Source organism: Leuresthes tenuis, unplaced genomic scaffold (genome assembly GCF_036924035.1).
Source record: "Leuresthes tenuis unplaced genomic scaffold, fLeuTen1.0.hap1 SCAF_18, whole genome shotgun sequence".
NCBI classification, from domain to species: domain Eukaryota; kingdom Metazoa; phylum Chordata; class Actinopteri; order Atheriniformes; family Atherinopsidae; genus Leuresthes; species Leuresthes tenuis.
In genome coordinates, this window is record NW_027325372.1 from 17859948 (window position 1) to 17880792 (window position 20845).

General features: G+C 39.8%; 1 protein-coding gene across 4 annotated transcripts in view; it reads left to right on the forward strand.

The window, feature by feature from the left end:
* adgrb2 (adhesion G protein-coupled receptor B2) overlaps window positions 1–20845 on the forward strand; it is a 222759-nt gene that overhangs the window by 125216 nt on the left and 76698 nt on the right. For all 4 annotated transcript variants that reach the window (XM_072370498.1, XM_072370501.1, XM_072370499.1 and 1 more), the window contains exons 5-14: window positions 5181–5345; window positions 5733–5897; window positions 6952–7053; window positions 8313–8419; window positions 10334–10528; window positions 10680–10748; window positions 11221–11329; window positions 11926–12072; window positions 19221–19308; window positions 20100–20202. In XM_072370498.1, the coding sequence (XP_072226599.1) occupies window positions 5181–5345; window positions 5733–5897; window positions 6952–7053; window positions 8313–8419; window positions 10334–10528; window positions 10680–10748; window positions 11221–11329; window positions 11926–12072; window positions 19221–19308; window positions 20100–20202 (1250 nt within the window). The remainder of the gene's footprint in view (window positions 1–5180; window positions 5346–5732; window positions 5898–6951; window positions 7054–8312; window positions 8420–10333; window positions 10529–10679; window positions 10749–11220; window positions 11330–11925; window positions 12073–19220; window positions 19309–20099; window positions 20203–20845) is intronic.

Genomic DNA, 20845 nt, shown 5'->3' on the forward strand with positions numbered 1-20845 from the left:
TGCTTCCAAAGCCTGAATTAGGGATCAAGCTTTGTCATCTTTTTGCTCTCGGCACTGAACAGTATTTTTAGTTATACTTTTTTTCCTTTAGTCTTCTTTAAGAATTTCAATGCCGCTGTTTTAATATATCAATATTCCAATAAAAGAGACACAAAGAGACTTCAAAGTCTCAAAGAGAGACATGGACATGTGTAATAATCAAATATATGCCCGGACCCCAGGATGTGTTGTCCAGCTGTACAGTGTTGGAAAGACAGCATTTGGTAGAAGGGGGAGGCTGTTCCTTGGAGGGGTCGAAGGAAATTTGTGTATTTGTGTCCGTATCACTGCTGCTTCAGCTTTTGGGAGTTCAAAGAAAAAGATCCTTTGAAATGATGAATACAAACATAGGCCTCATGGCACAAATGACCACAAAGATTAGAGCTTTGATGGATCCTGTCTGTGTGTTTGTAGATGTTTGTGCGAGTAATTTGATCTTATTGCAAACCCTGCATTCAAACCTTACATCTGCAGTGGCATGCCAAAGTTGGGGCTCCCTGCCAAGTATCCTGTTACAGTAAATGGCAATGCAAGTAAAAGATTACCTGTTTTCCAAAAGGCATCAGGTTAAAGGCCATCTTTTGTTTTTGAAAGCTGGCTTCCTTGATTTTGCACACATTTTGAATTACAATAAATAAGAAAAACTCAAATGATAAAGCTTGGGCCCCCTGTGTGGCCTGTACTTAGTAAAAACCCCTTTGGCATGTTCTGTAAAACAGCTTATAAACCCTTTATGTAACCCGCAAAGAGGCTGTACATTTCTGCCCCTCTGTCCAGTTTTTGAAGCAACCCTCTTTTGATTAATTCATTTTTTCCGCTGCCAGGGAAATGTGCAACACAAACTCAAATCGCGATCAAGCCGCCCCCATACTTAACAGGTGAATGGGTGTTTTTTTTTTCCCTGAAACTCTGCACCCTTTGATTGTTGTGACCATTTTGACTTAATAAGGGCAAAAAAGACTTAATTTGCAAACGTCTGACGCTGAATTTATTTTTGGTCAGAATGCTTGAAAGATTTCCTTCTGAGGCCTCTTCCATGAAGTTCATATTTCTGCAGATTTAACTTGCACGGTAACGACATTTCCACATCATTACAGGTTCTTAAAGGTCTTTTGCCATCAAACAAGGGTTGTATAAAAAGTTGTCAAGGTCCCCAAGACCTCAACGCCCCCATATCTGTTTCATCCAATCTTCTAATTACAGGCTGTCACCTGAAAATGCCTGGCTATCTTTTTACAGCCTTCAACTGTTTTTTGGGCCTCTGTTAGTTTAATTTCAGAGCGCGAGGGAAAAGAGAAAGTTTTTGGACGTTAGTGGAGAATATTTTCATCTTGACAAGTTAAAATCTCTTGGGTACCCAAACCTTTGCTTAACCAAATATGTGATTTCTTTCCAATTTTCACAATGACTTTAACTCCTCTTCAAAGTGGCCTTACATCAAACATAACACACATTGCACATCAAAGACATATCAAATTGATAACGGGCGTTTGATCAAATAAAGACAATCATCAGGGTGAAATTAGCAGAAGACTGACATTCATGAATAATTTAAACGCACATATCAAACCTTTTATAGCTCATGTCATCTTCCCAAAAAAAAAACATTTGTGTTTGCAAGGCTCTGGCAGGAAATCATCTTTAACTTCCTTCATACCTTCTTCGTTACTGCTTTTTTCCCCCTCACAATTTATACTATTCATTTCACAACCAATCCATGGAAAATTCATCCCAGTTAATGCGGGTGTTCTTGCTTTTATAGACTTAAGATTATTGGCTAAAGATGAAAAGTCTTTTGATTTTTCTTTTTTTTTTCTCTTTTATTTTGAATTATATAACACTTGCTGCATTCACTCTTCTATCCTTGCTAACTATTCATTCTGTTTGTCCTCTCTCCAACAAAATCTTGGTCCTGACCAGTAGGAACACAATATGTGTCACACACAGCATGACTGACCGCATTACCAAGGAGTGTTGGCAGTGCCTTCCCACCTGAGAGAACCTTGAAAAAAAATTGTGTGCTTCGCTTCATCGGCTTCATAATGTCTGCTGGCGTATTGTGTGCTTCGATCTTTCATTCCAACCGACACAGGAAGAATTCTCCCTTTACATTTCGACTCTTGTTAATGATAAGACGAACACGCTTGGTGTGTTAAAACTTTAACAGTAGAAGGAGGCTATTTTGCTACTGTAATGTTTTGTTAAAAGTTAAATCATTCAGTTAGAGCTACTTTTTATATTTTCAGAATAGATCCGTCACAAGCTCAGTCTATACATCAGAATGCAAGCTTGAAATGTCATCAAGATGTTTAAAGATTGCACCCGAGACAAAGTTGGTACTGTCACTAGCTACTATATCTAAGTGAAAGACATCCTGATTTCCAAAAGACATTTGTTAAAGAAGGCACATCTGTTACCGGCTGCAGGAAAAATAACTTGTTTCCTTCCATTTTTTTTTAATGTCAAAACTACAGCAAATAAAAAAAAACAATAATTGCAAAAGCTTTCTCTGCCTGTCAGTGTTTTGGGCAATCTTACTTGCACTGGTCTCTTCTGGTCTGTCCAAGGATTTAAGGTGATGTGTAGATCGAAAGACTGTGAGGGTCATGGCAAAACCTTCACCCCGAGCCTCTTGAGGTGGTCCGTAGAGTTTGTGTTCCGTTTAAGATCATGTTGGGGTTTTAGAATTTTGTGTTTGTTTCCAGAACGTGCTGCTATCAAAAGGAAACTAATCTTCCCTCCAACTATGAAATGTTCCCCGCCGCCGAGCTGAAACACAAGCGCAATGTATGATGAATCCAGGCCCATCCAGCCAAACTGTTGTCTTCTCTCTCTTTGTAGCCAGATCAGTCCATGGGGCTTGTTACCACAATGCATCAGGTGGATTTACTTTATCAGATATTTCTTTAACAAACAAATGTATTGTAATGACGTCTTAAGGTCCTAAAAGGGATATTTCAGTTTGTCTGTAGTGTTGTATGAAGTACTTATGAGTAGGCAGTGCCTCACCTGCAGGAGAAGAAGTCAGAGTGCTCTTAGATCGGAAAAATAGAAGCTTTCCTGAAGGACGAGTTAAAAGCTACTCAGATGTAGGCCATCAGAAAAGTGAATTTTTTGCCATCTAAAACAACTCAGACCTGAAGAATTTCACTGCAGTTCAAGCAGAGGCAGAAGTGCCTCTTTGTAAATATCCACAATATTTCGTTGGGTCTGAGTAACACGGCCCATGATGCCACATGTGATCGCAGAGCGGACTGTGTTGGAACGCTCATTTACTTAGATTGGTCATTAAATACCACATCATCTTGGCTTTACTTATGATCACGTCAGAGTAATGAAAATATAATCAAAGTCTTAATCTGGCTAAATTTGTGGCGTAATGCTCAATATTCTAAAATTCGCAAATGATAAAAGGCCTTTCCAGAGTAACAAGTATTTCTCTTTGTGATGATTTCACATTACAAATCAGCATTCAAAGAGAAAAGCACTGATTACATGCCTGCCATTAGCAATCTGTGCCTCACCATATAACAGCTATCTGTTGCAAAAGTGAGAAGCAACTAAATGATATCCGTTGGCAGCAAAGCAGAGCTAAAAATATACTTTTATTAAAAATCGTAATTGAGTCATGCGGACAGAAAACCCAAACTCGAAATAGATGCTAATTTGAGTCTCTTGGATGTGTAAATAGCTCATTGTTTAATCGCATTTCCCATCTTGTCAATCTTCTGAGGTGATAAAATGTGTTTACAGCTTGTTTTAGTGCCCAGAACTGGCTGTAAAAAATATTAATGAAGCTTGAAGTACATTTTAGTTGGCGGTGTTTAAATCATCACACACTGTTCAAAACTGTGCAAAATTAAAGCATCACTCAAGTCTTTCAATAAGTCCAGATGCATTTAAAACATGAGTTGCCTTTTTTTTAATGTTACTGCCAACAGAAGGAGGACATTATCCCAATTTGACTCAGTCTAAATTATTACCTCTAGGAATATGTGTTTGCATGATACTAGTACTAATAAAAATGTTTTTGATTCACTAAAGGGAGACATATTATGCCTTTTTTTCTTGAATTGGCATAATTTCCAAAAGTATGCCGCAGGATTACAGTACTGCAGCTCTTTTTTCAGCCATGTCCATAAACATCTGTTAGTAGTAAGCAGGGGGTTTAGTGCGTTCAGTGAGCCACTAAACTTGCTTCCCTTCCATGGGATGTAACTTACTTGTGAGTGACGCTTTCCGAGACCAGGCAAATACCACAGATAGGAGGACTTGGCAGCTACCCGGCTGTTTAAAATCATGTGGTAATTCCTCTATTATGAGCTGGATTAAGTGCTAAGCTTCACTATCAGTCCATTTGTCTGTGTTTTGTTTACATTTTTAGAAGCTAACTTTAAAAACCACTGCTTGTATCGGCAACATTCATGGCCCCTGTTGCGACAAAGACTTTCCAAAAATGAGAAATATGTGGGAATTACAATCAAGATATTCACATCCTCATCGAAATCCGTATATGTACTTCTTTTTTTTTTTGGTTTGTTGGTTTTTGTTTTTCTGGGTTGTTTTTATCCAACAAATCAGTTCATCCAGTAATGCTTCCGTTTGCGCCGATTAAAAAGGGGACAGTGGAGGCTTTGATTACAACCGTGCAAGCCGTCCAGCCTCAGTTAAGGTGTTTAGTATCTAATTGTTTGAAGCTATATCGGTATTGTTGTCCAATTGCGCACAACACAAGTCAAGAGGTGAAGAGCGGTGCATTTCTAATGTACGTTACAAAAGAAAATTCAATTGAAGATACTTTGCATGAGCTCTTGGAAACAAGACACGAAAAGAATTTGGAACCAGCTGCTTCATAACAAATGAAAATTTCTAAATTGTCCATGAACTTAAGCAGTCTGTTGTTGCTATTTATTACGGCAATCCAAATAGCCTCAAATATATTTGTTGTCCTTCCAAACTCAGTGTATTCTCATAGTCATTCACTTTCTCTGCCTTGTCTCCTGGCTTCTCCCTTTCCTTTCACTTACCACCCCCCCAAAAAAAACCCTGCATTACTTTACCCTGATTTCCCCCATGTCTCCGTCCCCTCATCCATTCCTCTGTTTCTCTTCATCCACCTTCATCTCTCTCCCGCTGTCCAGTGGAGGGTCAGTGGTCGGAGTGGGGGCCCTGGTCAACATGCAGTGTGACATGTAACACAGGAAGCCAGCAGAGACAGAGACGTTGCAGTCCGTCGGTGCACGGCTGGGCCGAGTGTAAAGGTCCCCATCAAGAGAGCAGAGATTGCACCAACCCTTCATGCAGCGGTAAGGCATATAAATTAGTGCTCAGTATTCACACTCACATGCCCTCAAACATCATTATGCAAACATAGACCATGTATTATCTAAGGCATGCACATGCTTGTCTCTGATTCACGGTCCACATATGAGTAATTTGTGGGTTGGGACTCAATTTGGCTATTCTGTTTTCAACAGGGACCCTGGAGGACAAATATACTTGGGTGTTTTAATGAGCCTGGGCCCAAACCTGGGCTTGAATTGACTCTATATTTGAATTCACAATGAAAAATGATGCATACAAAAAAAAAAGCAGCACAGTATTAAATTTGCTATTTATAAACAACTCCCATTTCCCCACTTTCAACCTCCCACTCCCTGATCTTTACGGATGGTGCTTTGCTCATGCGCCAGGTGGAGGTAACTGGGGCAGCTGGAACCACTGGAGTCTCTGCAGCAAGACATGTGACTCCGGGTGGCAGCGGCGCTTCAGGATGTGCGAGGGCACCGGAATACAAGGTTACCCCTGCGATGGCTTGGGAGAGGAGGTCCGGTCCTGTAACGAGAAGAAGTGCCCGGGTCAGTGTGTGTTACTCTAAGCAAGTGTGTGTGAGAGAGCTGAGATAAAGATGACTATTGTTAAAGCTATTGTAAAGTTTACATATGAACTGTATTTCTGTACTGTTTGCCTTATTTATGTTTTAATGAGCTTCAGAAAACATTTTTGTCATATAACCACATAAATAACAATGTTTTTTTTTTTACATTTCCCATTGTCGCTCATCTTTACCTTTATATTGATTTTACGTGTTCTTGGCTTGTGGTGCTTTCCTTTTTATTCCTGTTTATATGTTAGCTGCTCCATTTTTCTTTTCCTCTTGAAAGATGTTTTGGCACACTCGTCTTCCCAACCTTCTCTAGTTTGTTGTTTTTCTTGCTGTGTTTTCCCAACTACTTGAGGACATGATGTTCCTTAGTTCTTGTCACTCTCTTGACTGCATCATATATGAGAAAAGTGTATTTTCGTTGCATGCCCGAGTGTCACTTGTGACTGTGTTGGCTTTGAGGAGCCATAAATGATAAACTTCTGAGTGCAGCCACCACTATGACCTCTTTGATTTAAGAAAGTTGCAAGCCTCTTTTACAGAATACAAGGATCTTGTCTGTTGGTGTTGCAGGAGAACATCATATTGCATTTTCACCCTTTCTGTCTTTGCTCTTTGCTCTCCATCCCTCTTCATCTCTCTGCATCTGTCTCTGGCAGCGCTTGTCTCCCCCCTCGGAATATCTTCAGAGCGCCTTCCCCTGTTTTTTCATCAGGGTTATGAAAGAGAGGGAGGGGGGAAAATAGATGAATAAAAAGAGGGGATAAGATGAAGAGGGAATGAGATACTGCACTGAGGCGATGTCACTGACAGAGAGCACTGAGAAATGTACAAGGGAATAAGATTGGGAGCTGCTGCAGAAGGGCATAGATTTGAATATGTTTCTTTTTTTGTGCTCTTCTGTCTCCCCTTTTTTTTCTTTTTTTCTCCCTCCAGGCGGGTGTGTGTGGCTAGGTGGTGATGTTTCTTTTTTATTGCCTGCTAGGCTATGCTACATTTTACTTTTTATGTGTGTTTCTCAACCACAGCTCCTCATGAGATATGCAAAGATGAGCACCTCCTCTCTATGTCATGGAAAAGAGCCTCAGCCGGAGAAACTGTCTACAACAAGTGTCCAACAAATGCCACTGGTCAGTCCCACTTTATATCTTAAGCTGATAATGCCATCAGTTAGCTAATCGCATATTTGAATCATAGCCCGCTCACTTCAAGAAAGAATTATGCGTGATCTCAATGAGTTTATGCTTGGGTGCTCGGTATTTAGTATGAGAAGCCTAATGTAGCATGATGAAAAAAATAACTAAACCTTAAATGTTATCAACTCAAAATCTATAGAGAGACTATTACCATTAAAAGTTTGTTATCTCCATGAACAATGTCAGACTCATTAGGAAGATCTTTGACAATGACAGCATGGGAATGTGAACGTGCCCAATTGGGGCTATGAGCCATTTGCTCATTGAATCCACATAACAGCAAGAACATAGCAAACAATTATTAAAATACTAATTAAAATCTATGTTCCGCAATGGTTTTCCTTTGGTCACAATAGTATTTCCAAGCAATGCATCATTCATTACGTGACCTTAATTAGTACAATAGACATGCAGTTGAACAGTATTCATATTTTATTCATGTCTGTAATTTCAATCTAAATTTAGGAATTTCTCAAACTCTGGGTTTTAACAGACTTCTTACAATAACTTCCAGTCAGGTCAAGAGGTGATGTGGTTCTGAGGGTCTGTTATATGAACATGTGCTCTGCCTTTGGCTTTAAAAACAAAACGCGCCTCACTGAATCAGATAGTCTGCCGCTATACATGATAGCTTAAAGAATGACATGTTATCCTCAATCAAAGTGTTACATCTGACTGACTAAATGATTGCAGTGTCTGGCTATGTTTTTTTTACCCATCCTCAAAAATTAATCTCCAGCCTACAAGGTAAAATGATTTACATGTGTAGAATTACGTGAGCTCCTATGTGTGCAATGGTTATAACATTTGGGCCTGATGGGCTGCTCCATGAAAATGCAAATGAACAGATTTGACAGATTTCTCCAGATCTCTTGAGTAAACTAACAGGTATCAAGTAGGTATCAAGTTGTAATTGAAACACTTCGAAATAAATTTTAAAAAAGATCTAAAAGTGCCTGTAGTGTAGCACCTTAAAATGCATTCACCAGATACTATATTACCCCTGATCGTTTGAAAAATGGTCATAGGTGTTTGTCTTATAGCTGAAATGATATTTAATGTCTTCTGTAGCCGTCGTGTTTGTAGAAAGCAAGAGTTTCATGGTATATTTCCAGTGATGTGTCAATTTGAACATTTATTTGTTGCACTCTGTATCAGGTATTTGTGTGTCTCTTTTTTTAAATCTTCTATAGGATCTGCTAGTCGTCGTTGTATGCTGGACAATAATGGAGTTGCTTTCTGGGGTCCTCCGAGCTTCGCCAGATGCGTCTCACTTGAATATAGATATTTGCATTTATCTGTAAGTACACTTTCTTCAATCAAGCACCACCAATCTCAGAACCTATTTCTGCTGATTTATTTTTCATAATCTCTAACAACACAAATTTTACTCAAAATAGAAGAGGAGAAATGTCTATACTAAAGCTTGCCATTATCTCTAATTAGCTTTTCCAGAGCGTTGCACTCATACTTATCAATTAATGAACATAGCTAATGAATGTGTTCATCAGGGAGACTCTTTCCCTGCTCTGTGAACTTCAACCTTTTCCATCTACTTGATGATGGTGGAAAGAGATAGGGGTCAGGGATTGTGCATGACAGAGCTGATTGCACTCTTAGCTTCCGTTCCAACCTTTCATTAACACCAGGAGTCAATAATTAATTTTCTGCACTTTCTGTTATCTTCTCTTCTTCCTGTACTTCCCTCTCTCTCCCCCTCTGTCTTTTACTTTCTGTTTGCGTTTAACATGCAGACGTCGGCTCTCTTTAACCTCTGGCTTTCAAGTCAGAGTGTCTATCTGCTCATACTGCTCAGCCTCGCCTTGCCTGTTTTAAGCTGATGAAATGAATGATAAAATGATGAATTTTTGACACATTTTTGTTTTTCTACTTATTTTACACTTCTGTTTGGGAAGTAAAATGTTTGTCCATTTGATTTGGCTATTCAGTTCCATTATGTGCCAGATATCTTCAGTAAGTGCTTAATGGTCCAGTTTAGCTGCTGAACTTTTGTTTTTTGGCAGCCGTGCTTTTGCTGTACACGCAGAATGTGATTTGGCTTTGTATCGCTCAAATGAAAAATGCCTCCATGTTGCTCCAAAACCTGAGCATATTCACAGATGTCTAAGTTACCCGTGCCATGTGCGCCATTGCACCACCTTAGGACAAGAAATACAGATTGCTGACCTGTGTGTTGATAGTAAAACAGGTGGTCCTTCATCCTTTTAGCAATGCCTTTGACTTTCGATTCATCACAAGACAATTTTCCACCGCAATGTACTCGTTTGTGAGAATTTGGCGCTGCTGGATGTTGTTTCCATATAGTACTGATTGAAAGTTTGGATACATAAACCCTTTCATTTTTAACAAGTGATCATGTGTAAACTGTGTGTGTGTGTTTTTTCCTTGTAATGTATTGTTTTAACTTGTATTTGTGGTTGGAGTGATTATTTACAGGAGTTTTGTACACTTGAACCTAAGTACTGATTTTCTTCAAAGAACTGTGTCTCTTGCTTAATGTAGTGCTGCTTGCATTCAAGGTTACGCCGATCAAATGTTGGTTTCTGACGTGGTACAGATATTTCCAGAAATGTTCTTAATCTTTTAGCACTATTAAGTAGAGTAATGACAAAACACCTTCATTCTTTTCAATTTTTCATTTATGAGAGGCATGTAACATAGTTTGCAACAATTATGTTACATGCCCCTTGTGCCCCAAACTGTGTAACTTAATGATTTATAAGAGTCTGAAAAGGGGAAGTCCCAAGTTGACTCCCACGTTCACAGTTTATATTTGTTATTGCCAGTCTTGGTGAACTCTGCTGAATGTGACTATGAATCAACGCCCTTCGCTAAGCATAGACATCTACATCAACTTTCACTTATTTATCATATTTAGCCTAGTTTTAGCCTGAATATCTAGGGAACATTTAGATGTCTTTTTGATAAATATTTACAGAGAATTTCACAAAGAGGGAAACTCCTTCCCATCTTTGCTTCTGAGATATTGGCTCTCTCTGGGACGTTCCTTTTTCATTTTTTGTACCAACTTAAACTGTTTCTCTGGCATCAAACTCTAGGTTTGATTATTTGCAAATGCATTGCATTTTGTTGGACTTTACACAGCTTCCCAAAGTTTTTTTTTTAAATGTTTATCAGGCAGAGATAAAACCATGAACTCTCCTAAATCTCTCTGTTTCTTAACACATATTAGTTACGAGAGCATCTCGCGAAGGGTCAGAGGACCCTGGCTGGGGAGGGCATGTCTCAGATCGTACGGAGTCTCCTGGAACTCTTGCAGAGGAGGAGCTACTACAGTGGCGACCTTCTCTTCTCCACGGAGATCCTGCGAAATGTGACGGACACCTTCAAAAGAGCAACCTACATCCCAGCTCCCGACGACGTGCAGGTGGGCAAAGCCTCCAAGCCTTCCACTGTAGACCTTTCCGGTCCCAAATCCTGTAAATTATGCAGAAATAGACAAACGCTCAGAGACACACTGAAGCTCTCTTTTCTTTGGCACATGGTGTTAACATTGCACATTTTTCTTCGGCCTGTAGAAATTCTTCCAGATTGTAAGCCTCATGTTGGACTTGGAAAATCTAGAGAAATGGGAGGACGCTCACCAGGTAAATCTTTCTGTGTTGGTGCATGTGTGTACAATGTGTGTGCACAGCCAAGTGTGTTTGGCTCTTTATACCAATTTACTGTGATTGGTGTCTGCTACCGTGTTCAAAGTGCATGTTCGTACATATGTGTATTTATGCAGGGAAATTAGTGCAATATCTCATCTCTCACCTTTCACTGTTAATCATGAAAAACATACCAGCTTAGAAATTTCTTTGTGTGTGTGTGTCCTGTCCCAATGTCCTTGAGTAGAGTTGAGTTTACTTGCCATCTGGACATAATAAACAAGCAAGTCGAAAGATTTTTTTATCCCACACAGTCCCAATTTACAGCCCTGGAATAAACTTAGTGGTCTAGCTCATAAATAAGAATGTTTCAGTGAATAAGACTAACGTTTTAGAGAAAGTGGGCTTTGGATTTCAATTATGACATCGTAATCACGGTCACCTTTCTTTTTTGTCCTTCCATACATAGGTCGCTCCCGGTGCTGCTTTGCTGATGAGGATATTAGAGGATTTCATTCACCTCATTGGAGAAGCCCAGAAGCCTTTTCAGAGTTTCCTGGTGGTTACAAACAACCTCAGTAAGTCGCCGTGTGCTGTCAAATCACAAAGCATGACAGATGCTAACTAATTAATGACATTTTCTTATGTTTTTCTTTTTAGAATATCGGTCAGAATTTGGATGAACTGAGTTAATTCTTCTCACTTTCATCTTTCCATCCATTTTCTATACCCGCTTAATCCAACATTGGGCACACCCTGGACAGATCGCCAGTCCATCACAGCGCCACATAGAGACAAACAACCTTGCAGGCTCACTCTCATTCCTAGGGACAATTTAGAGAACTCGATTAACCTAACATGCATGTTTTTGGGTGGGAGGAAGCAGTAGTACCCGGAGAGAACTCATGCATACATGGGGAAAACATGTAAACTCCACACAGAAAGGCCCAAGGAACCCTCTTTCTGCGAGGCAACAGAGCTAACCACCGTGCAGCCCTTCTTATTTTCATTACCAAACAATTAGTTTTTTACCACTAATCATGATACGATGGCAATTTCAGATTAGTTTTAAGTGCCCTGTTGCTTTCATTATTTTTTCTTCTGTGTTCTTTGTTTAAGTCTCAGTTTTACAGTAGAGTTTTCACAGTCTTTTACGTATCTCTTGTTTGTCCAGTGATAACTATCCAGAGAGAACCAGTTTCAGCAGTTTCCAGCAATATCAACTTCCCCATGAAGGGCCGCAGAGGGATGAAGGACTGGGCCAGAACAGCAGAGGATAAGCTCTACATCCCTAAAGAGGTCTTCACCACCCCGACCGAGGGTAAGAGATTCAAGATGCATATTCCAGTAGCTGCAGTAGCTTTAAACTTTGCACTGTTTGGTGCTAGCCCACATGACCCGTTGTGTAGATCAAGCCATACACATAAAACACAGGCTTAGATGTATTAGTTTCAAGTGTAAAATTAGAAAGTCATCACATTTACATTTAAGTAATTACAGGATGCAAGGTTGGATGCTATAGGGTAAAATGTCGATCCACACTTTTGAAACCATCCACTTCACGAGGTTGACTGATTCATCGGGCAATGTTGAAAAAGAGGCTTTCTCTGTTTCACAAAAAGTTCAGTCTAATGAATCTGCAGGAGTAGTATAAGCCAATCAGCCCCATGGGCCGCATCAGATGTGGCATGAATACTGGTATTGATCATATTCCTGATTTTTAAAGAATAAGATTTTGATATCCTACTTAAATTACACTTGAAAAAAATATCTTGATTAAATTTCAAATGATAAAATCAAAACCATGTTGATTATAAATTTTACAATGCTTAAACTCTGTTGAGTTTTTTTTTTTTTAATTTGCAAAAAAAGAGACAATGAAGGAGTTATAAGTATTTATTTTTCTGAAATTTGACATTGTTATTGTGAATGCTTTTTGGCTGCGATAATGATGCAGTGAAATCCTCAGATCGACGCAACTCTGAGCTCATAATAGAATATCACTATTCTATTATGGCTCTTATCAAGGTAATATAACAGTTTTAATTGGGTAGCGTCTACTTTTTTTGGCCCCTCTGAAGCTTCTGAACTGAATGACAAACATGCTCAGGAGGCTTAATTTTATCCTGCTCCAATCCCATAACTCTGGCCAAAGGAAGAAAAAAAAAGGTACCTCAGTGAGGCTTTGCCGCTATATTGACTTAAAGTGAGCTTACAGGCGGACAGACTATAGCGACTGGTTTAGAATGAATGAATTCCCTACCCTTTTGAAATAATTTATTTCAATAATATTCAACTGAATGAATTGGGAACTCTCATTCTCATAGTCCACCACTCTCAAAGCTTTTTTAACCAAGGCCAGACCAGCTTGACAAAAATAGCTTCCCTGTGTGATTTCACACACTCAAAGATCTGTCTCACGGGCGCACACAGAAGGCCTCTCAAGGATGTTAAAGGGTAATGCTCAGAAGAATTTAGACTTTAAAATTGCCCTGGAGAGCTTTTCAAATAGATGCACTTATTTAATCTGTGCAGGATTTTGCCATACCACCATGAAAGCATCAAGTCCTCATCCAGTTCAGAGGGATTTCAATTTGATTTGAGCAACACAAAAATGTTAACAGCTGCTTGTAAAAACTGGAGTAAATCTTTTTTCTGTGGTGTCAGTTTAACCCAAGAATCAGGAGAGATATTGTCGTCATATGTACCAAGAAATAAAAGAGAACATAATTAAGAAAAAGCAGAAATCAAGAAAGATTGTAGCTGAAGTTCTAAAGGGGTAACAAAAGGGTGTAAGAGTGGGAGGGGAATGGTTTTTAGTCGATAAGAGAATTGCTGTGGCAGATGCGATCCACCACCAGCAAAGGCAAAGGTCACGTCCCACAGGAAATTACACTGGCAGACTTTCTGTCTGGCACCCCATTCCCCTTCCCAAATTAAAGTTCAGAGGGCTGCAGGCCAAAAGAGTAAAGCTTCCTCTGGCCTCTGACTCCCACTGATGACACTCTTTGATTGGCGTTTAAGACATCCTGGGAAACCTTACTGAACTCACCTAACCTCTGCCTCTTCATTATGCCTATGTGACAGGCTCATGCTAAACCCCTTCACATCTAAACAGGTACAGTCTGTATTCATATAAATATATATAAATATATATAAATACAATGTTAATCCCTCCTCTGTGATTGATTTAGTTCAAGTTTTTTTTCTTTTTTTTTAGAAGTCTATGGAAATAAGTTCAAATGAATAGAAGTGTGTTGATGCTGCTAAACCTGCGTTGCCAAGTTCTCCTTTTATTCTCTGAGCGTCATGACTTTCTAATTCACTTTGCTTCTGTTTATTCACTTTTTTTATTCTTGTGCCGCAGTGGTGAATGTTTGGTTTCACGCAGTGCTTATTGTGGAAAAAAAACTGACCAGCTGCCTCCCATTTACTGGGCCTTACTCCAATGACATTCACCACATGTCACTGCCATTTTAGCGTACAATATTTGGTAAATTGTGTCATCCAAACTGCTCATAGCCTTTCGCGTTAGGAAATTATTAGTACTCTTTGCCCCTGTGGGAATTCTGCCTCTTCTTATTGCGAGGCCACGAGTTGAGATCTTCAGCTGATTGCTATCGGTTTGTTTGGCTCATTTACCTTGTAATGAAAGCCCATCTCAAACGGACAGCTTAAACATGGTCATAAAGGCCCACTGGCCTCTTTGTGTGTGCACATGCACATTTTGATACACATACACACACCCGCTTGATTGGTTCATGAACTGCTTCACTGAGCAGAGACTGGGATGGCTCCTCACTGATTTTCGAGGTGACAAACTCCGTCGCTCGCTCCAGTTTCTCTCTTTCTCACACCAACACACATGCAGACAGCACGCTCTGTCTTACTGCCGTGCAAACACATAGATACAAGCATACAACTGATTGCAAATGCAGTGTTAAGTTTTAAATGTTAGTCATGCAGGAACACAAGTCACATGATCTCTACTCCAACAATTTATGTCTTTTTTTTTTTACTGTCACAATGTTAAATTAGTTCATTTTGGGCCAATATGAGGTGCTGACCATTTTGGGTAATAAGTTAATTTCCTATCATAAAGGGAGTGAAATGTTAAGAATGATACCACTAACGTGCATTAAAAGATCTCGTTGGATATGTTTATTTCCACCTCTTTGCACTCACCATCTCTTGTATACGGTAACAAGCACTAATACCAAATAACATGTGTCAGAGCAAGCCCCCTATTGCTTTCCAAATAAAACCGATTTTAACTTAAGTCATTTAACACTTGCCTTTGAGTGTGACTGAAGGTAAAGAACGTCACTGCCTGCAGCTGCCATTATACACACTACATCAGGGATTTACAAGGAAATTCAATAAGCTAATTGCTTTGTCAGATTATGCTGCGGATAATTATGAAGACTGGGTATTTCATTTTAATGGTCAATTTTATTTATGCAAACTGGTTTAAACAGATGAAGGACTTTATCATGAAGAGGACAGTTGTGATAGAGGTAGAGACAGAAAGCCAGAATAAATGCCCAAAGCAGCTTGGATCAAATGATCAGTTCTTCATATGGTAAGAAAAGTGATTCATACATGTAAAGCATTGTGTGAGCGACGTTCCATCTGAAGAAATATTCATTTCTGGTTGTATTCCTTGAGCCATTATGAGCAGGAATTACAATGGTTGTCAAACAGCTTCTAAAGACATTTAGCCCCACTACACATTTAATAGGCTAATCTTATCTTTATCTTTCCTATTTCTTTGCTTTTTCTTGTTTTAACTACCCATTTTTAGAGTCTAAGCTTTTACCTCACTATACCTGTAAGCGTTGGTTGGTTTTGGGAATTTCCAAATTTTCCAAATTCGCCCCCGCTCCCTCTACTATGTTGCACCTCCACTGGCTCTGGAGCAGGTCCCACACCGTTTTCATGGCACCCATAGTCTGGTTGGGGATAGGTGGAGGGCATTCATTTGGTTGAACTATCCAACTTGAATGTAAAATGTCCCTACATTCCACACTCTGTAAACGGTAAATCTGCACATTATCCACACCTGTGTCTCTTCGGTGCACCTGGTTTAGCTGCACATTTGGGGGTGGCAGCAAGTTAGTTGTTGTGTTGCATGTAGAAAACAGACATCTGCTCTGAGATAATTCTGTAAATATTTAATACATGTTTTTGATACAAATGCATTAACAATGGTGAAGTGGTGTAGGGTAGAGACACGCAAGTACCATCATCTCACTAAAATATCATTAAAGTTTCTCTTATGAGGGTTTGTCACCACATTGCATGGACAAAAAACAGAAATATATAATGAAGCAGACAGGATTTGCTGTTCCACTCAGTTGGTTAGTTTGCTTTGCTATTATGTCACTTTGAAACTTAAGGAAATATTTTGTTTCTTTTTAAGTGAGGTTATATGAAGTATTCATGAATACACAGTGTCTTGCCTGCAGTTGACAGCAGTCAGAGCGCTCTTAGTTTGGAGAATCAGAAGCTTTTTCAGGTAAAACCTAAAAATTTAGAGTATCGTATTTTGGATCTTCACACAATGTAATTTCTGCAGAAAATAGTTGTTTACACTTTCTCCAGCTCATTACATTCACGTAGCAACACTGTCCACGGTGTGTTCAATGACAGTCAAGGTTGCAGCATGTTTCTATATAGACCTTGTTACACTGACTCATCTCATGAAGAAGTGACTCAGCGCTCAGCCATGGCAAGCTGCGGTTTAATGAGTTTAGAATTGGCCAACAGTTAAGTGAAGTAAATGTTGTGGGAAACATAAATGAAATGCTTCCTTAGCTAAGATGCTAAAGGCTTTTTGTGACCTTGAGAATGTCTTCGTGTGTCACTGTGTTCATACGAGGAAAGGTTTTTACATTTTCTGTGTTGCAAACAACAGTGAAAGAAGAGCATATGTGCAGACGAATTAAGGAGGAGTAAATAAGAGTAACTCACAAGGAGCTGTTTGGATGTAGCTTTTAAACAATAATTAAAACAGTAAATTCTGGCCAAGCATCAACTCTGAGCATATCTTTCCCTGATAAATGGCATATTAAAGTTCACAGCTGGTGACTGGTGGTTTGCCAATTTGCTGGATTACAGCTGACCACCAATCATTTCGATGTTCGGCGAGGGGAGAGTGACGAAAAGTGTGTTCCTGGGAAATTAGAGTTTTGTGATTGAGTGCTTTTGTGGTATTAATCATCCCAGAGCGTTGGAGTGCCACCCCCTCACATACTGATTTACTATTTATCCATAATACACTGACTCTCTCATTTGCATGCCTTTGCAGACACTGTCCAATTAGGTTCCATCAAACTCGAAGGTTTTCTCATGTTGACTTTGATCTAGTTTTTGCCTCCTCACATCCTCAAATTTGCGTTTTCCTTTTTTTTAAGGCTGTTGAGATCTTTTTGTCTCTCCCTCTTTCTTCATCGGTCTTGCAAAGCTATCTTTCTTCTTAAGCATTACCTTTTAGGCAGCAGGCAGACAGCTTTTGGATGAGTCACACAGTATGTCTGGTTGTGTCAGCCCTCCCTCTGTCTCCTCCTCTTCCCCTCTATCTGCCGATGCTCCTCCATCGTTCCCCCAGCCTAAAAGGGCAAAGGAGGGTGTGGTATCTCTCAACATGAACTCCCTTCCTTGCACTTTTCCTGTCTGCTTCTTTCTGCCTCCCCTCACTTGAGACAAAATGACATTTACAGAGGGCCACTGTGGCTCCTTGGGAGCCTCTGCTCTTTTTGGCAAGTGAACATTGATTCGAGCGATGGAAGGCAAGGGGGTATGACGAAGAACTACTGAAAATGGGGGAAAACTTGAAAAGTAGGTCGGTGAAAAGGGAAAACAACAAACCAGGAAGGAAAAGGAGACAAAGACATTGCCAAAACACTGTTGCATTTCAGTTGTGGATTGCGTTCAGAAATTGGCCTTCATTATTACAGCAGGTCAAGCAAAGCAGTACTCTGAGACAAAACTCATACTAGATCAGCCCGGGTAATGTATGTATTATTTTCAATATGGCATGAGTGCGACCTGCCACAATGACAGACTAACATGCACAGCAGCGATGGGTTCAAGTATACATCAACTGTTCAGAGAATTCTGGCAGGTCGTGCCATTGAATAAATAGATCATTTCAATTTGCCTTGCTATTCAAACATTAAACCTCTATTTTTGCATTTTTTTCTTTTTATCTACACTAATTAGTTCCACTAGTCATTTTAACTCATCATCAGCCAAATAAGAAAGCTGTTTAAGCTGTTGCTGAAGCTTCGGCTCTCTGACCTTGTGTGGATATTTCAAACTGTTCCCATGGGCTGTTGTTCTGTTCGACATGAGGCTCCGTGCTTGTCAGCTAGATATCAGTTCTCATGGCAAAATGAAAACTAACTCCAGAAGGACTTTCAGCGCAATTTGTGGTGCTACAGCTTTTCTTCTCAAGAACAGATGTGACATTGTGCAGAGCGAGTCCTCTGGTGAAAGAAACATCCCGTCCTCCAGGGATTCATAGCAGCTATGCTGTTACTGTTGTACAATTAAACCCTAAATAGTATAACACCAAGTTCAACAAGTTCACCACCCGTGTTTCACACATCCACTTCACAATCGGTATGCTAATTTGAGTTGGTATGGTGACATTACATGGTGTTGTTTGTGAATTATGACTCTATTAAGACTATTTTATATTATACTGCACTTTGTGCACTGTCCAGTCCAGTGTGAATCTCAAATATCATGTGAAAGCAGCCGCTCTTTCCGTCACTTTCATAGATAGGTCCTTGTGAAGGGCCGGGGAAAAATTCACGGATATTGTGTGAGGCACCGAATGGCATCGCTTTAAGAGAGTGATGAAGCCATTAATACATATGTCATGTATGAGAAGGGCTAAACTGACACATTGTCTCCACCCACCGAAAGTGTGGAATCAGATGCTGCACTTTGCTTACTTTCTCAACTCAGAAAGATAATTAGTCTGAATGTGAAATATGAGGCTGTCAAATGCTTCAGGCAGGCAATCTCCTGACTTTTCTTATTGTGATGTAGTCAACAGAGAATTTGTCAGTGACTCCTTAAGAGCACATGTAAATTAAGTGAAATGAATGCTTGTTTATTTCAACAACTAATAGATGACTGCACTTTTGCTCAAGGAGCAACACTCAAGCCTCTACAGCAGAATTTTCCTCTTATTTCCTGCTAAGCTGTCTACCTCCTCCATTTTTCCTATCAACAATCGGAAATGATCACACTCTTGTTTATGGCAGCGCCTGCTCAGCTCCCATGAGAGATATTTCCTGAATGCCTAAGAATTTTTATTCTATTATCATTCTTTTTTTTATTATTCAGAAAAAAGGGTTATATTGAGTAGATATCTCTGTGGATTTTGAAGGTTTTTAAATGCAAATTACTGCACTTCCAAGAGCCGACCTGTTGCAAAATTCTCTTTTCTTTCAGAGACAGAAACGGACACAGAATCCACAATGTACTATGTCATTGGAGCCATTTTGTACAGGACACTGGGCGTCATTTTACCCGCACCTACGTGAGTACAGGATTTTTGTTATTTTAGTTAAAGGATTTCAAACTATATATCACCCTCGTCTTATCCCTCTGTCTTTTATTTTACCTCTTTGCAACTCAATCTACAGTTCTTTGTCATGCTTTTCATCTCCTCTGCTTTGTCTTTTGTTTTTTTCACTCTCCATTCTCACAGCCTTTCTATTTCTGTGCCCTTTCCTCTGTCACTCTTCCCATCTATCCAATTTCAACCTCCAATTCCTCGACTGTCTTTTCTCTTACAGTGTCTCAGTTGCTCCTTTCCTCTCCCCGTCGACATCAGACCGAAATGTACTTTTTCCATTGATGTAATTTCTCTTTCTTTTGCATTGTCAGTGTATTTTTGGAGGTGCACAAAGGGCTTTGAATTGGCACAGGCCTAATGGGTCCCAAAAAACTTGCCTGGAAGTTGCAAAGAACAAAAGAGAAAAAAAAAAGAAAGAAGAAGTTGGAGTAAATCAGGAGGTTGTAAGAAGTCCTCTGTGATATGGTGTTTGTGCTGGCCCCAGGCCCTTTTATTCAGGTCAGCGCTCTTGGTTATGGACAAGCTGGGTCTGTTAAAACCCTTTTCTCTGTCTAGCTCTGCTGAATGTTAATAGGTACTGTTTTTACAGAGGCACCCTCTTGAGCGTTCCTTCTCTCTTACAAGGATTTCTTTTTTATATACATGTATTTTTGTGCAAAGTCACAAAAAATCCTCAAAAGCATGTGTGCATTTGTATGCCAACTCACCTGCATCGGTTACACTTGTTTGTGCATGTGTTCGTATCTCTACAGGCCACCTGCGGTGATCAACTCCAAGATCCTGACAGTGACAGTTCGACCGGAACCAGAGCCCAGCGAGCCCATGGTGGTGGTGGAGCTGTCACCACTTTTAAATGTAAGTTAAAAAAACATCACATTATGTATTTTTTGAGAACCACAATGCTTTCATGCAATGCAAACACTGGCACCTATCCAGGATTACACGTCTTTTGCTGACCGATGGGAATGCTCTTGGGCTTCAAACTTTCCTAACCGCTCTGGAGAATTATTCAAAGCAACCACCAGAAAGTTTGCCTTATTTTCCTATTTATTTCAAAGTGCAACGAAAATGTAAATTATCCCATATGTTGCACTTTCCTATGCAAACGTTTGCATTTTTTATTTTTTTTGCTCGTAGATGGAGCAACTCTTGGCTGTGAAAATGAATTTGTTTTGGGCTTTAAAGGAATCCTCTCCTCCCAGCTGACTCACGTTACCCGAGTTCAGAGGAAACAGAAAGTGCTGCATGCTATAAAGTGCCATAGTGCTTCGCTGAATTGCCTAAATAAATGCAGACCTTTTTGACTTTCCTCTATCGCAGAGTCTCCCGGTGCCTATTCAGTTTATGTTACGGTGGAGTGTGTTATTATAAATGACTTGTGGGGTGTCATCAGTGGAAATGACTAAGTGCCGGTCTAATGAGAGGCACGCTTCACGACCTCAATAAGATGGGGGTTTCATTAGGCATTTTGCTGTGGAAAGATGGACACGGAATATTT